The 16,848-nt window shown below is 35.5% G+C and overlaps 1 protein-coding gene across 1 annotated transcript; it reads left to right on the top strand.

Moving 5' to 3' along the window:
• Positions 1 to 4,930: 4,930 nt before the first annotated feature.
• LOC112522375 (receptor-like protein 4) lies at positions 4,931 to 14,941 on the top strand. The gene is made up of 9 exons (XM_025131466.1): positions 4,931 to 5,028; positions 5,127 to 6,179; positions 6,959 to 7,109; positions 7,252 to 7,323; positions 7,925 to 7,993; positions 10,318 to 10,386; positions 10,557 to 10,634; positions 12,982 to 13,187; positions 14,450 to 14,941. The coding sequence occupies exons 1-9, from the start codon at positions 4,953 to 4,955 to the stop codon at positions 14,548 to 14,550; spliced, it is 1,875 nt and encodes a 624-aa protein (XP_024987234.1). The 5' UTR covers positions 4,931 to 4,952; the 3' UTR covers positions 14,551 to 14,941.
• Positions 14,942 to 16,848: the final 1,907 nt, after the last annotated feature.

Raw genomic sequence — 16,848 nt, 5'->3', positions numbered from 1 at the left:
TTATTGTTCATTATCGTTGACCGGGCCAAAAATCGCCCCCCTAGGGCGAGCCAGACACTCAGATCGCCCCCAGGGGCGATCCAGCCTTTAATTCACTTTTTTTTTTTATTTTTTTTGCAGTATTTTTAATAAAACTGATACACCATTTAAGTTGTATTTTTTTAACTTTTTTAGAACCAAATTTCATGGATAAAGATTTAAAAATAAACCATGATAATTATGGAGACACAAAAATTATTTTTATCTGATTTGGGTTTCGTAAATCAGATATAATATTTGATTTACGAAATTTGACCTCTATTTCGTCATTTTGTGTTTTTGATTTGACAATTAAGGGATGTTTTTAATAAAAATGAAACAATACATAAAATGTGTTTTTTTACGTATTTAATTTAAAATTTCATGGTTTTTCATTATAAAATAAGACAATGATAATTGTGGTTACGGAAAAAAAAATTTAGCTGAGTTTTGGAGAAAAAATCAGATATTATATATGATTTCGCGGTTTTTCATGTTATGACACTCTATGATGTCGATTTGACGCCGGTTTAACGATGAAAAAGGCCGGATTGCCCCCCACTAGTACGGATCTCCCCCGGGTTAGTTTTGTAAACCCCCTAAAAACTGGTTATTTTGTGTAAGAGAGTTGTATAAAGTGATTATTTTCATCATTTCCCCAATTATAATTATATTACGGACGTTTTCTTAATCTAATTAACCAATCAAGTCATACCATATGGCATATGCACATGATCCAAGTAACAAATAGAACTTGTAGATTTCTCTTTATCTTTCTTTATTATAAAACAAAGTTTAATACAATAATATAACTGTTTGAGATGTTGTTATTAAAATACTTCTACAAATGTATACCGTATAACATAAATTTCTATTAAGCCACAACCGACCTTTTAGTCGAGATTGAGACTTTACCGTTACTTTATGGTTAAGGTCAATAAATGGAAGAGGCGATGTGGGTTGTTACACGTGGATTGTGAAGTGGGGTGCATGAAGGCAGCCATAAATTGTGCAGCTCCCTTAAATTCTCCCACCCACCATTACCAATCGCTATCTCTTTATCTTTTTACTCTTAATGGGATTTAATGCTTTTGGTTGACCATTTTATTTATAGTTTAGTTAGATTTTGTTTGCTTATCTCTTAATAGTTTCATTAAAAGACAGTTTTTAAATTGTGAATAGGTGAATTTTGTTTGATAAAAAAAAATCTGTCTTTTAATGGTTCTAAAATCCTCTGAATGATTTTGTATTACAGGCCTCTTTTAACCATTCAGCGTTCTAATTTCATTGTAAACAATTGTCAAACAATTATATTTCATTTTACACTATATCATGAGAGTCTCTTAATCATTCAGACAACTTAGGGTGCGTTTGGTGCGCAGACATGACATGACAGGACGAGACGGGACGGGACAGGTGTTTAGCGTTTGGTAAGACAGGACATGACCGGACAGAACTGGTTAAAATGACCAATTTACCCTCCAGTGAGTTGTTTAGTGTTTTTTCTCTAGCATCTCTTTTTCTTATTCTCTGTTGCATCTCCTTTCTAAATTGAACTACCAAAACAGTAGAAAAACCCTCTCTCGCTATTAAATCTAAAAGAAATCAATGGGTTCTCAAGAAACAGAGGGCAAAATCGATGGGTTCTCAGGAAACTTCATCATCTTATCAAGAAACAGAGGGCAAAATCGATGGGTTCNTCAAGAAACAGAGGGCAAAATCGATGGGTTCTCAGGAAACTTCATCATCTTATCAAGAAACAGAGGGCAAAATCGATGGGTTCGCATAAACAGTTTAACAACTACAAATCGCAAAATCGATGGGTTCTAAATCCTAAATCGATTCAAACACTTTAACAACTACAAATCGGTTCAAAATTCCCAATACATCCAAACATAGCAAACCCTAAATCGACAAGCAAACAGTTGATTCAAACAGTTGAAAAAGAAATCGGTTCAAACATAGCAAACCTTAAATCGATTCAAGCAAACAGTTGATGCAAACAGCCGATTTAGTTGATTCAAGCAAACAGCCGTTTGAGGATTCAAGAAAACAGACCGATTTAGTTGAAAAAGCAAACAACCGAGATGAATCAATCGTGTACCTGATAGTATGGAGAGAGGAGAAGGTAGAACTCGTCGAGATGAAGGGGAAGGTAGAACTTGTCGCCGATTGATGAAGGAGAAGAAAGGAGCAATGGAGGCGGATATTGTGTATGGAGCGATGGGAAAGAAAGGAGCGCACGATGAGTGAGGGTAGAGTTGTAAAAAAAGTTTTGTTCCACTTAGTTCCAGGGGGTAAGGGTGAACACCCGTGTCCCACCCTTGTCCAGGTTAGTTCTACTTAGTTCCACATATGGCTACACCAAACATTCCCACCCTGTCCAGCGCACCATACACACCCTTAATCATTCAGTAATTGCCAAACAGCCCCTTATACAACTTTTATTTTTTATAATTTTTCTTATCTAAAGTATAATATTTAATGTATTTATTGATATATCTTTATTTTATAATATATTAATTTAATATGTATTTTGTTCATAATATAATTTTTTTTATAATTTTTTTGTTTTACCAACATATAGAAACGATTCACAATGTGAACCATAAATATGTGAAACAAATATATATTAATGACTACGTTAATTTTATAGATTAAAAAACAATCATATAAAATAACACATGAGTTTTCAAATATATTACTATTTAGAGAGTTTTTAATAAAACAACCCCTATCTTTAAATACCGTACATATTATACGAAAATATATTATGTTTAATAACTTATTTTATTTAAGAATTTTAATTTGAATTTGATCGTTTGAGAGAATATTTAACAATTTGTACTTTTAAAATTACAATTACAGTAAATCATATTTTTTAAAATATTTTAAGATTGAATGAACACAAATTATTATAAAATGCCGAATTGCATACGGTATGGTTACTTCAAATCATGCGCAACATTTTTTTAAAATTTTGTTATATGGTTAAAACTGTAATAATATGATTAGATTGTGTTCATATTGAAGAAAAAAGTCAAAAAAAACTCAACAAACTTTTGTATTTTGATATGATCAGTGAATGATTGACTAAGAGTATTTGACATGATACAAGCGACAATTAAATCATTACATTTATTGTAAAATTTACATGACAAAATATTTACATATTTTTTTAAAATAATAAATAAAGTTTTCATTATGTAATGAGCTTTTTGAAGTAGTAAGTTTATGAAATTTAGTATAAAACTTTTTATTTCAATATAGAAAACATGATATATAAACAATTGATAGGTAGCTACTGGCCTTTCCAAGATACCTAATTTGGAACATATTCTGGAGTGTTACATGACATATCTAATCTTATGTTGTATGCTTCAACTTTTTTTGAGGGGGAGGGGGAGGGGGAAGGGGTCACAAACACACGGATGCACCTGCACCTGCACCTGCCCCTGCCAAACTAAATAATCACATAGAGTAAATTACAAAAACCGTCCAAGTGATTTGTTGAAGTTTTGGTTTTTGTCCATGACTATTGGAAATTACAAGGTTCGTCACTCAAGTTTGCACTTCTTCACATATTTTGTTTCTGACCCTAATGGCTAATTAGGATCATTTATGAAGTGCCATCACGTGCAAAATCATGTGAAAGGGGAATTCCAATCATTTTGCAAACACAAGAGTGTGAAAATATGTAATGTATGTGTATAGATATTTCAAATAAAAAATAAATAAAATCCAATTTTTCGGGCTGCTTTCTCTAGACACCACCTTTTCGGCTGGTTTTTTTTTACCATATTCAAACACAAGACTAAAAATCAAACAAAAATGCAAACCCAGATTCGAACACAAACTTCAAACAGAAAATAAAACCAAGACTTCAAATCAAGATCTCAAGAAGATTATCTCATCTAGATACAAAACTAAACCAAAACCTGTTTACTATAAATTCCCTAACCTATTGAGAAGCCTTAAACTCGAAACACATCGACGACTTGAAGGGGGGGGGGGGGTGATCAAAACCACAACTTATCTTCAAGTATGCGACTATCTCTTTTGTATGCTACATTGCCATCATCATAGCAAATCAAACCCATCAAGATGGAGAATGCATTCGGCATTTGCTCAAAGTATAGTCATGCCTTTCATGTCTTTGATATTGATACTTAGCTACGATCTCATAAAAACTGTCCAACATGTCAAACTCCAATATTCAAAAACACTAACAATGCTCATTTCAAATAAAATCTCACTATGTCAAACAAACAAAAAGGAATCCCAGTAGGAGATTTATGAAACAAGACTCAAGATACCCAATAAACCTACATAAATGGTGACAATTTAGAGAAGAAATGTTGGTTTGTTAATCCTAAGGACCGATAGACGAGATCCGAAATGAAATATAAACCTAAGATGATCGTTGCAAATCTAAAAGTTAAAGATGAAAACCAAAGTTGTCACAAATTCTAGGGATGATTAATGTAATTTTAAATACTGAGGATTTTCTTGACTGTTTTTAACTACACAAAATCTAGTAAAAAAATATTACACTTTATATAAAATCATAAATATTTTTTATATAAATATGTCGTCACAAATGGAGCATATTTGTTCTAAAACCCAAGGAGTACCATTTTTATGAAAAATAGACGAGTAGAAGGTACCACTGGGTCCAGTTCACCTGCCAACTCAGAACCTCCTATTAAAAATTCTGACGTCCCCACCACCACCACCAGACCACCACCACCGTCGCCACCACTTTCACACAACCAAACTCACCTGTCACTCACCTTTCATTCCGTTTCCTATTGGATTTCTTTCTCCATCTCTTCCGTCAATCTCGCCCTTTACTTTAATACTTAATACCAAATCTCAACTTTCAATTTTTCCTCCCTAAAGTCCAAAACACAGCCACCGTTCTCCGCCGCACCATGTCTCTGGCGAACTCCCTCCTCCTCCTCCTCTCCCTCATCTTATCCCTTTCTTTCTCCTTCTCCTTCCCCTTCGGTAACACTGTTACATACATATCTCTGTATCTATGATTAACTTTTGACTTTTACTTATTCTCGCTAACTTCAATTTCACTCTATGTGCTTTTTCTGCAGACACGGCTTACCACATAGATTGCGGCAGCTCCACCACCACCACCGATAAGTTCAACACAACTTGGCTATCTGACCGCTACTACACCGCCGGTTCTAATGGTCTCGTCTCTGAACCGCTCGAATTCCAGTCGTTCCATGAGAAGACGCTCCGTTACTTCCCTATCTCCTCCGGTAAGAAAAACTGCTACATTTTCCCGGAGCTTCCTCCCGGGAGATACTATCTTCGGACTTTCACAGTCTATGATAACTATGATGGCAAGTCTCATTCTCCGAGTTTTGAGCTCTCCGTCGAGGGAACTTTGGTATTTTCTTGGCGGTCGCCGTGGGAAGAAGACATCAGTCGTTTCGGTGCTTACTCGGATCTTATGTTTTTTACTTCCGATGGTGATGCCGATGTGTGCTTTTACAGCATTGCTACCGATCCTCCTGTCATCGGTTCGCTCGAGCTTATCCAGATCGATCCGGCTTCATATGACCCCGTTTTGACCGGTAACGACTCTTCGATTCTCGTGAATTATGGCCGGTTGACTTGTGGTTCGAGTCAATGGGGGCCAGGGTTCAGCAACGATACTGACGTTTTCAACCGCGCTTGGCAATCTGACGCTAAATTCCGATCATCGAACACCGTAGGGATTAAATCTGTTACGGCGGTGAGAAATGTGATCAATACGGGTACCAGTCCTAACTATTTTCCAGCCAAGTTATACGAATCCGCGGTGACCTTGACCGGAAAAGGAAACTTAGAATATGAATTGCCGGTGGATGCGAAGCAGGATTATCTTGTATGGCTTCACTTCGCGGAGATTGATGTGAGTGTGAATGCAAAGGGGAAAAGAGTGTTTGATGTTATTATAAACGATGAAAATGTTACCAGAATCGATATATTCAAGGAAGTTGGGGGTTTTGCTGCGTATAGTTATCATTATGTAGCTAAGAATTTGAGTAATACACCATTGACTGTGATGCTTGTTGCTGTTGTTGGATCGCCTCTTATTTGTGGGCTTGAGAATTATGCCATTGTTCCAGCCGATATCATGACTGTGCCTGAGCAAGGTATGACATTGACTAATATATCTCTTCTCTACGTTCTTGAATTTGGAAACTTTGGCTAGCTTTGAATTGATAACACCACTGATGACAATTAGGGACTTTTTATCAAGGAAGAGTTCAAATTTGTGAAGCTATTAGTTACACTAGGTTCATTACTGCACTACTGGAGCAAAGGTGGAATTTAAAATTGGAGTAAGAAACTGAAAACCACACTGAACATTACAAAATTAATTTTCTGTTCTTTTGTTTTAGGGGAGATGAGGTTCGGGATAACTTCTAAGAAAAAAATTGCATCATGAAAATACTTGTGCAGTTTAAACATTTACCCGAACTAGTTGTCCGTGTACCTTAAAATGGTTCCCCAATCTTGTTCATTGCTGTTTGAATCTATCATGGGCAATATTCACCTAACTCATTGGAATCAGTTTGCAAACATTTGACAAGCCTTGCAACTTAACTCATTGGAATCAGTTTGCAAACATTTGACAAGCCTTGCTAACTCATAAAAGAGAGAATTAGAAAGTCAAAGAGACTGCATCCCTTCTATTATTGGCATCAGATCCGCTCAAACTCATGCATTTAATGCGAATTCTCTGTTTTTCTGCTAGTTTAGAGACTCTTCTAGTTAAATAAAGACTTGTAAGTCTAACATAACTACAGACTACGGTGGTTTCTTGTGAATATAAATAAAGTAGACCATCTTAAATTAGAAGTATTAATTGACAGTTAGTTCTCATAGTCTATTTAGAAGTTGTGATGAATACGTTGGACCTCTTTTGCAGCTGCTGCTATGCAAGCATTAAAGGAGACATTACGTGTTCCTGAAAGAATGGGTTGGAATGGTGATCCTTGTGCTCCTACTACTTGGGATGCTTGGGAAGGTGTTACATGCCATCTCAACAAGGATGAATCTGCTCTTGTGATCTTTCAGATGTAAGTACTTCTATGGTTCTTTTTTAACGGTATCAAAGTGGGCAAGTGATAGTTATGCATCTCTGGAGAGATACCATTTACACAAGTTACTTTGACATATGCTACTAATTTGTTAAATACTCATTATATGATATTCTTGCAGAGATCTTGGGAGCCAAGGTTTGAAAGGCTATATTAGTGATAAAATTGATCATCTGACTAACTTGGTAAGCTTGTAAGTATCATCTGCCAGCTCTTAGGTGTCATCCACAAAAATTCTGAGTAAATAGCCTTCTCCATTTCTTACTTGTTGCGATCCTGACTAATATACGGCTATATTTTGAGGAGTTATCTGTATCTTTAATATAAGCAATGTTGATCTTGATTAATTAACAAAAAATTTGGTGTTTGATTTATATGGTCTTAGCTATCTATCTGTTTGAACCCAGTATTTCTTGATGAAATCAAGATCACATTCCATTTTAGTTGCATCTGCAAACCATGAATGACAATTGCCATGGGTTAATTTGTGAAGGAGAATAGGTCTTTTTGGTGTAACATACTATTAATTACTGATTTAATCTGGAAATATACTATTCATGCTTAGTTAATGCGACAAGGCTTGTTCATGTTGAGAAATGTTGGAGGAAATGTTTATACAAAAATTTCGAACAGCACATGAACATCAGATATTGATCCCAAAAATACTGGTGTGTTTACAGATACAGATTGTACTTTGAAGATTTGTGTCGTCTAACGTCTCTTGTATGATTGTTTCACTTCCTTTAGGTTTTCTGGTTTATATCCACTAAAACTTTCTTTTCTTTTAACTGCAGGAACTTAAGTTCTAACTCTTTAGGAGGTACTCTACCTGCTGGGTTGGGGCAAAATTCTCTTAAGAAACTGTAAGAATTTACTGATTGAAGGTTTCTTTTCCAGTTAAAATTAAGAAGATTCACGTCAGCTTTCTTATAGAGTTGCATCTGATAAGTTTTTGAAACCATCAATCTCTATGCATCTGAAAAAAGGGATGGCCACTGTTGTTCAAGAAGCATATTTCATCTGCTTGTGCTTGTATTATGTTTTCAATTTACTTCTCTGTTCTCATTGTTTGTAAGTGAGTATTACGATTAATTTATAGATTCTCTTGAATTATCATGTCAATTTGATTGGAAATAAGCTTCACGGTGTAGCTTATGAAAGTACCCTAATCCTCGCAGACCTTGGAGCAATCTATAAGGTTCCTCCTTTGTACCGGAATGTCACAGGTTCAAGTTATGGAAGCATTTTCTTTGCAAATTGCTAGGGAAAGAACGTGTATGAAGGCTCCCCCTCCCTAGCACTTGCAAAGCATTTCTTAGTGCGTTAGGTTGCCTTTTAATCCCATATAGAGAAAGATAACTCCTGTGGTTTTTTGAATCCGGATACATGTTGGTTGAACAGTAGGATATAGATCTGTCATAGAGAGCAGATGATATATATATAAAGAAAATGTGAACTTATAGTGGTGTGCATGCAGTTAGAAGCATTTTATCAATGTGGCAGTCATGGTAATGGCAGGAACTGACCTTGCAAAGCATTTCTTAGTGCTTTGAATCCGGATACATGTTGGTTGAACAGTAGGATATATATCTGTCATAGAGAGCAGATGATATATATGTATATATGTATATATATATGTATATATATATATATAGAAAATGTCAACTTATAGTGGTGTGCATGCAGTTAGAAGCATTTTATCAATGTGGCAGTCAATGAAGGCTCCCCCTCCCTAGCACTTGCAAAGCATTTCTTAGTGCGTTAGGTTGCCTTTTAATCCCATATAGAGAAAGATAACTCCTGTGGTTTTTTTGAATCCGGATACATGTTGGTTGAACAGTAGGATATAGATCTGTCATAGAGAGCAGATGATATATATATAAAGAAAATGTGAACTTATAGTGGTGTGCATGCAGTTAGAAGCATTTTATCAATGTGGCAGTCATGGTAATGGCAGGAACTGACCTTATAAAGCTGATAATGAAGTATTATGCAGGACAGATTCTAGAAACAAAAGATTTGGGTTATGCTGTTATAGAACTACGACAGAACAAAGCAATTCTACCTTGCACACTGACCCCATCCAACTTTTGCAAAGTTCCTCTTTTAATCCACTAAACTATATAAACTATAAAAGAGCCCATCCACCCTTGCAATTAGTGCCATTTACACCAAATCTGACCAAATTTACATTAAAAAACGGTATAATGACCATTATGCACTTCAATTCAACTTCAAATTAAAAAATCATTAAATGAAAACTAATTAAAGTTCAGGGGTATTTACTGTGCCAAACTTACAATGCACCTCTTTAACCCCCCTTGAAATGGCATCTACCACCTTCCCCCTTACTTGCCCTGCAATGTTTCCGGTTTGTCCTACCCTCCCCCTTGTGATGTTGCACCTCAGCCTTGTCCCTCCTCCCCCATCCGGCATCTTCCCTCCCTCCTTGCATGCTGCCGCCAGCTACTTCTCTGAGTCCTCCCCTGTTTTTTGTTTTAATTTCGAAGTTGTATTTATCTGTATATTGACTGCCACACGTTTAAATTTTTTATGTTTGATCACCAAACAAGTATAAAACGTGTAAGGAAATGCTGTGTGTGAAGACTTCCTTCCCAAGCACGTGCTTTGTGCACTGTGGATCCCCCTTATACTTCACCATTTCTCTCTTTCACACACTTGTCGCACGCCGAGGGTCCTAGCTTTGGGGTAGACGTCAGATCTGCGTAAATCATATCCTCAGACCCCACATCCAGGTAGGATATACCGTGTTTGTTTGGTTTAGTTTTACCTGTAGGTATTTTGAATTAGCTGAATAGATAATGGAAAAGGGATAAGGGTGCCAACGTAGCAAGAGAACGTGTAAATTCACTATAGAATTCTAGAAATTTTGCCTCTTCAAGTTTGTCCATATTGCAACTACGACAATATATATTGATCCTATGGATTTTAATAAAAAATTGATGAGAATCAAATTCCTTCACAGTTGACGCGGAGAAAAACTGTATTAAGCAATTCTAACAAGAATTAAATTAGAAAGGTGATAATGTAATGATGTACCTGCTCTAGCCATCTCTAGTCTCTCCTTCCTCATAACTTTTCAGTATTTGCATCACTTTGTGGTTATGTCAATTTTATGTTCAAATATTTATGATGTTGCGACTCACTATCTTAACAAATAATGCAGGGATTTATCGGACAATCAGATTTCTGGGTCCATACCCGATAGTTTAACTTCTTCAAATCTACAGCTTGTGTAAGCTTATACTTCCTTATCTACATTTAAAGTTTTTATTGCCTTTAAAGACTAACATGAAGATTTCCTTTCCTTTCCTAGCCTATTATTGGGTATTTGACCTTATTAATGCACAAATCTAGTCTCACGGTAAAGATCTATTTATGCTTTTACGTGTACTTACTTCTCAGGCTCTTGAATGGTAACAAACTGGAAGGGCAAGTGCCAGAAGAGCTATACTCAGTTGGTGTCCATGGCGGAGCTATTGAGTATGTCATACTTCAGTTAGTTTTTCGTGTATATATTTCATTATTTGCAAGTCATGGTGAGGTTAGATACCTACAGTCATGGTTTCTAATGCTATTCCATGACCTACTTTTTTTTCAGATATTTAGTGACTGTGTCTGTGTTACGGCTTAGATGTATTATTTGCATTTATTACACCAGGACAGACATGGAATAAGACTGTCTCAGCATCTGTCAGTAGTAGCAAAGACAGTGCTAAGAAGCTTGATTTTTTGCTCTCGTACCATATTAACAAGAACTTTTTGTGCAAGTGCAATGCCATGACGATAACTGATTGTCATATATGTATTGAGAATTGTATTATACAAGTTAAATCCCCAAGGATGTATATCATCTCTGAGAGTACATTGACAGCATGGTATCTGTCAAGACCCAACCTGGAGGCCCTTGGTGTTGAAGAGGCATCCTAAAACCCGCGAAACCCTTTAATAAAGCAAGTCTTGGGGAACATCAGGATCCGGGACACATACCACTGTCCTATAAATAGAGAAATTAAATTACAAACATGACCCCTTCCACTTTTGTAAGCATAAACTCCCTCCTATTTTCCTCACTAGATTGGTTAACCTCATTCATAGTGTCTTTACTAATTTCATGTCTAGATTTGGCCAAGGGGCAAAATACAATGTTTTTGTTATAAGAGGTCTAGCATTGCTGAAGGAACCAAACTAGGAGTTATCATACATATAGTAACATTATTCAATTCCATGGATTGTTTTTGGTTGAAGTCGGATGTCACAGAGTCAGTGGGTCATGACTTCCCTTGTACATAGTGTTGTATGCTCCTGACAGTGCATCTTCACGATCACAATATATTGAAATAGAATACATTGGATTAGGAAATAACTTCAATGTCTTCTATTTCAATATATTGTGAATCTGTGATAGTGAAGAAGCATAGTCAGGAGCACATAACACTATGTACAATGGGAAGTCATGACCCACAGACTCTGAGACATCTGCGTTCAACCAATAACAATCGGTGAAAGCGAATAATGTTATTATATGTATGATAATGCCTGACTTGGTTCCTTTTACACTGCTGCAGTTCCTAACAAATGGCCATGTGCAATTCAAGTTCTGTTGCACCATATGCAATTCGGTTTCATGCCAAGGAGGTCTACAATCGAAGCGATCCACCTTCTTAGACGCTAATGGAGAAGTATAGAGAACATAGTAGATATCTACACATGGAGTTCACAGATCTAGATGAGGCCTATGATAGTGTACCATGTTGTAGGATTTGGAGGAGCTTGGGGGTTAGAGGGGTTCCATGGATGTGTGTTAGGGAAATTCAGGATATGTATGGTAGGAGGATGTCTTGTGTCAGACCCCTGTGGGAGAGAAAGTGTTTTCTAGTAGAAATAGGTTTGCTTCAGGGGTTGGCACTAAGCCTATTCCTCTTTGCTGTGATTTTGGATGAAATTATGAGATACATTCAAGATAGTGTTTGTAGGGATGGCAACTTTAGCTTTTTCCCTGGTTATTCATTGACAAACTGAGGATGGGCATGGCAACTTTAGCCTTTTCCCTGGACATGAACTCTGATTGGAGTTGTTGGAGGCACACGACCAGAGTGACCGGTTTTTAGTAGGATCTGGTAGAGGGTGGTGACAAAGGTATCAATAGGAGGGTATAAGGGGTGGCGGCAAATAGGCTCTTTTTGTGAGAAAGCTGGGACCGGTAGGACCTGACTTTCTGCTTGACATTCTTACTTGTCTTACCTACATGTTTAAGTTGAATCATGTTTTATCTGATTAGATTGTCTGCTTGCAGACCATTGAATCATGCACTCACCATTCAATCATTAATCTACCTCATATATATATACATCCCGATTGCTTGTTATATTATCTTTCTATTGCCTGCTTGCACACACCTTTGCTTTGTGCACAAGCAGGGGGTCTTCACGGAAATAGCCTCTCGATTCTAGTGGTTGAGGTAAGGTGTGCGTACATCCTACCCCTCTCAGACCCTACTTTCGAGTGGGATGTACAGAGTTGGGATTTATTTCCTAGTCTTCACGCTTGTACAAACTCTTGTGCTGTATACCTATTATTTCCGATGGTAACATATTGTAATTACTTTTAAAAAAGAACCCACATGATAAAACACAGAGGTTGTTGGTTCATTTCCAAAGGGGAAAAGAAACAAACTAAGTTGGAGAAGATTTAAAGAAATTGTTGTTACAATAGTAATTCGTGTTGTAGTTTCTCAGATCAATCTAAATATCTCCAGTTTTTGTGGCTCTTAATAGAGATTTTGCTTGCGGTTTGTTGTTATCTAACACGTTTGATAATTTTATGGCAGCCTTTCTGGTAACAAAGGCCTGTGTGGTGTACCTTCTTTGCCAGATTGTCCTTTGTTCTGGAAAAATGGAGGCCTATCGAACGGTGGTAAAATTGCAGTAGGGATATCATGCGGTGTTGTCTTTTTATTTGTGTTGGTGATAGTATATATTTGCATCAGGAGACGGCGGAATGACTATGACTTTGGTCTACCTCAGGAGTTGATGTGTGAGTATAACTCTTTCCCATACTCTCCTGAATTACATTTTCTAGTAAGTCATTGGCAAAGAAGAAAATGGTTCCTTTAATTACAATGCTTCAGTTCTCTTTTTATTCTTGCATACAACATTGCAGTCAAGACACCTTCATTAGTGTGGAATCCCTGAGGCGTGTGCATATATATATAGAGGGAGGCTAGTTTAGAAAGCTTAAATATTTTAGGAACCTAGGACCACCCTTTTGTGAGTATTTCATGATGAATCACGTGATAAATATTCATCATGAATACTCACAAAAAGGTGGTTTCTGAGTTACTAAAATATTTAAGGTTCCTAAATGAATTCCCCCCCCCCCCTCTATATATAGTTGGTTTCCGGTAAGGATAATAGTTATCATGAAAATACTAATTGAAAATACCCTTCCAAGCTAATTCATGGGTTATTTTGGGACTTAATCTAAATCATTAGATCAACACTAATCGAAAGTGATCAAGGGTTCAAATCCCTTCTCACACTTCTCAAAACTTCTATTCTCACACGATCCTTCGTCTAGGTATATATATATATATATATATATATATATATATATATATATATAGGTGAAGTATTTTGGGACAAACTAAAATAGAAACTAGACACTTAATTTGGGACGGAGGGAGTATATGATTTCCCCATATATATATAGGTGAAGGATTGTGTGAGAAGGGAAGTTATAGTGAGAAGTGTAAGAAGAGATCTCAACCCATGATCACTTCTAATCTCATGCTACTCGTGAATTGCGCTTTAGAAGGGAATTGATCTGGTGTACCTTATTAGTGTTGACATTTAATTAGGATTGATCCAATGGTGGAGATCTCTTCTTATGCTTCTCACCATAACTTTCTTTCTCACCAAAACCCAACCCTATATATATATATATATATATAAATGTAGCAAAAAGTAAACCTCTCAACTATATCTTTATTTTTTCAATGTGTAAAGCATGAAATGTTATTTTTTAGAGAACTTTGTTGATAATTTATATTCTTCATACTTTTGAATATACCATTAACGTTCACACTTCATATGAACACATAGCACAACTCTTCTAGTGCTCACGTGTTGTCGAAAAGATCAGTTTAATTTGTATGATTTAGTCCCACCGGAAGCATTTGAAATGTTTGTTTGACCAGATACCGTTCTTTGTGCTCTAGCTTTTCGTGATTACTGATTGCATCTCTATTTCAGTTTTTTATCTCAAAAATGTTGTTTAACAACTCTATATTGTTTCAGCTCTTGCTGCCAAGAGGAACAAGTACCAGAGACAAAAATCCTTGATGGCTCTTGAAATGGAAAGCCAACATGCGAAAGGGTTCATACCAAGTTACACTTAAAACTAACTCTATTGTTGTCTTGAGTTCTAGATACACCTTTAGTTCAACACGATGGTGCAGAGCATGTGGATTTGTTCGTACAAAAGTGCACACGCAAACCTACATCTTTCCTGAATAGCACGGATGCAAATCTTGGCGACAATTTGCACCAGGTTCTGGGATAACTTATAAAGTTTAAACCAACTGTCAATAGAATGTGCAATGTACCATCTACCTTTGTTTTATTTATTTTCATATAAATATGATAGGCGATTTGCCAAATGCCACTCGTGTATCATCGATCAATTTTCGGCATTTGTTGAATGTAGATTTAAAACTCAAAATTGTTGAATCCCATATACACATATAGCAACACTTACGGTCTCGTGCAATGTGGTGTGGTTACAATGAACTCTTGCGATCTTATACCCCAATCTGTTTTGTTTGCATTTGAACAAGGATCAGAAACATACATGTTTTTGCGAGACCATGGTAGAGTAAACAATAGTTACGTATAAAACTTGAAGCAAGTCTTGTTTGGTAATTTTTCTATTAAGCTCTATATGGATTAAGCTTTCAGGTAGATTTAATTGTCTGTATGAATTTGTTTGTTTTTTGAGTTGAATAAATTATCTGAATGATTTAAAACACCATTTTACCATTAATTTTTTGTCAGTTCGTGGATGATTACATTAATTAAATCTTGTCATTCATAAATACAAAGTTCAGGCTTTCCAAAACAGCCCTCTGTTTGTTGCAAGAGCTTTTGAGTTTTGACCATTTGGCAACACATCAACATGATGCCTGAATGAATAGAAATGTTAGAAGCTAATAGCTTGTTTGTTTATCTCTTAATAGTTTCATTAAGAGGTGAATTTTGTTTGACAAAAAAAATCTGTCTCTTAATGCTTCTAAAACCTCTTGAATGATTTTGTATCATGAGTATTTCTTAACCATTAAGCATCCTAATTTCATTGTAAACAATTACTAAACAATTATATTTCATTTTTCACTATATCATTAGAGCCTCTTAATCATTCTGCACCTAACTATTCAGCAACGGTCAAACAATCCCTAAGTTGAGGGGAAATATCGAAAGGTTTTGGTTGGATTATATCGGGTATCATTCTTATTGTAACAAAGAGGTTTTTGGTTAGATTATATTCATGAGCATTAATGTATTATCAGTTCTTATTGTAAATCATAATAATCTTTCATAAATGAGAATCTTGTCTGTTTTAAATATTCTCAAATCTCTTAAATTTTGATCAACACAACCTTGTCAATATGAGTTCCCTTGAAACAGGGGGCTTGTTGCTATAGGAGATTCATTCAAGATGAGATCCGGGGGTGGATCCATGAATTATGCCGAGTGATTACATTTTTAAGGTGGATCAAAATCTGCAGCGTTGTCAGATAAGTTTTTAGCCGAATTCCATCGTTTTGAACATCTTTTTTTAAAGTTTTTAGATTGATTTTGAGGATAAACTTTTTGATTGATTTTCAATGAACTTTTTCCCTTTTTTTGGTTGATTTTGAGAAACTTTTTTTTCTTCGTTTTTTTGGTTGATCCTTTAAGAGACCGTTCTTCACTCGTCATCAACTTCTAAAATATGACTCGATTGGTCCTTTGAACCTATATCGGTCCTAGCAACAACCGGAATGGGATTTGTCTTGGTCCTTGATCCCATACATTGAATATTTGGGAGAGATTTGTATGTAAGATGTTTTTCACCATATGATCTCTTAAATTATGGTCTGAGATTTTTTTTAAGTATGCACGATGTGTATTCGAATTTAAAAAAGAAAAGAAGAGGAAGTGACAGAAAAAAAGGAAAAAAATAGAAATAGATAATTTTATTTATTTATATTCTTAGGAGGAAAATAGGAAACGAAAAGGAAAGAGAAAAACTAAACTTTTATGCTATTAACTAAAAGTGAAAATAAATAAAAGATATCATTTCTATAAATATATTCTTATTTATTTTTCAGATATTATAATTATTTAATAGATATATAATTTTATAAATATTATTATTTAGGAGTGTTGAGATTGTTTATAAAAATAACTTATTAACTTATTTCGATATGATATTAATAATAAACATTTTTGAGTGTTTGAATAAATCTATAATCTATACTATATTATAATGCATTTGGCTAAAACTCTTAAAAACTCTTAAACTCTTAAAACTCTTAAACCCGTTCATCCCTATCCGATTTCATCCCATAACTGAATCCGTGTAACTAACTGCAGATAAACACAATCAAATACAGGATAAACATCTTATTTTAAATATAAAAAATCTAAAATATAAT

Source organism: Cynara cardunculus, assembly GCF_001531365.2.
Source record: "Cynara cardunculus var. scolymus isolate 2C chromosome LG 12, CcrdV1, whole genome shotgun sequence".
NCBI classification, from domain to species: Eukaryota; Viridiplantae; Streptophyta; class Magnoliopsida; order Asterales; family Asteraceae; genus Cynara; species Cynara cardunculus.
Note: the sequence above shows the minus strand (reverse complement) of the source record. Positions and strands in the feature narration are given on the sequence as shown.

What these genes read in the sequence shown, in the direction of transcription:
- LOC112522375 (XM_025131466.1), top strand. Translation starts at nt 4,953, where the DNA reads ATGTCTCTGGCGAACTCCCTCCTCCTCCTCCTCTCCCTCATCTTATCC. An exon ending in CATGACTGTGCCTGAGCAAG is followed by an intron (nt 6,180 to 6,958) that starts GTATGACATTGA and finishes CCTCTTTTGCAG; the next exon opens with CTGCTGCTATGCAAGCATTA. An exon ending in TCTACCTCAGGAGTTGATGT is followed by an intron (nt 13,188 to 14,449) that starts GTGAGTATAACT and finishes ATATTGTTTCAG; the next exon opens with CTCTTGCTGCCAAGAGGAAC.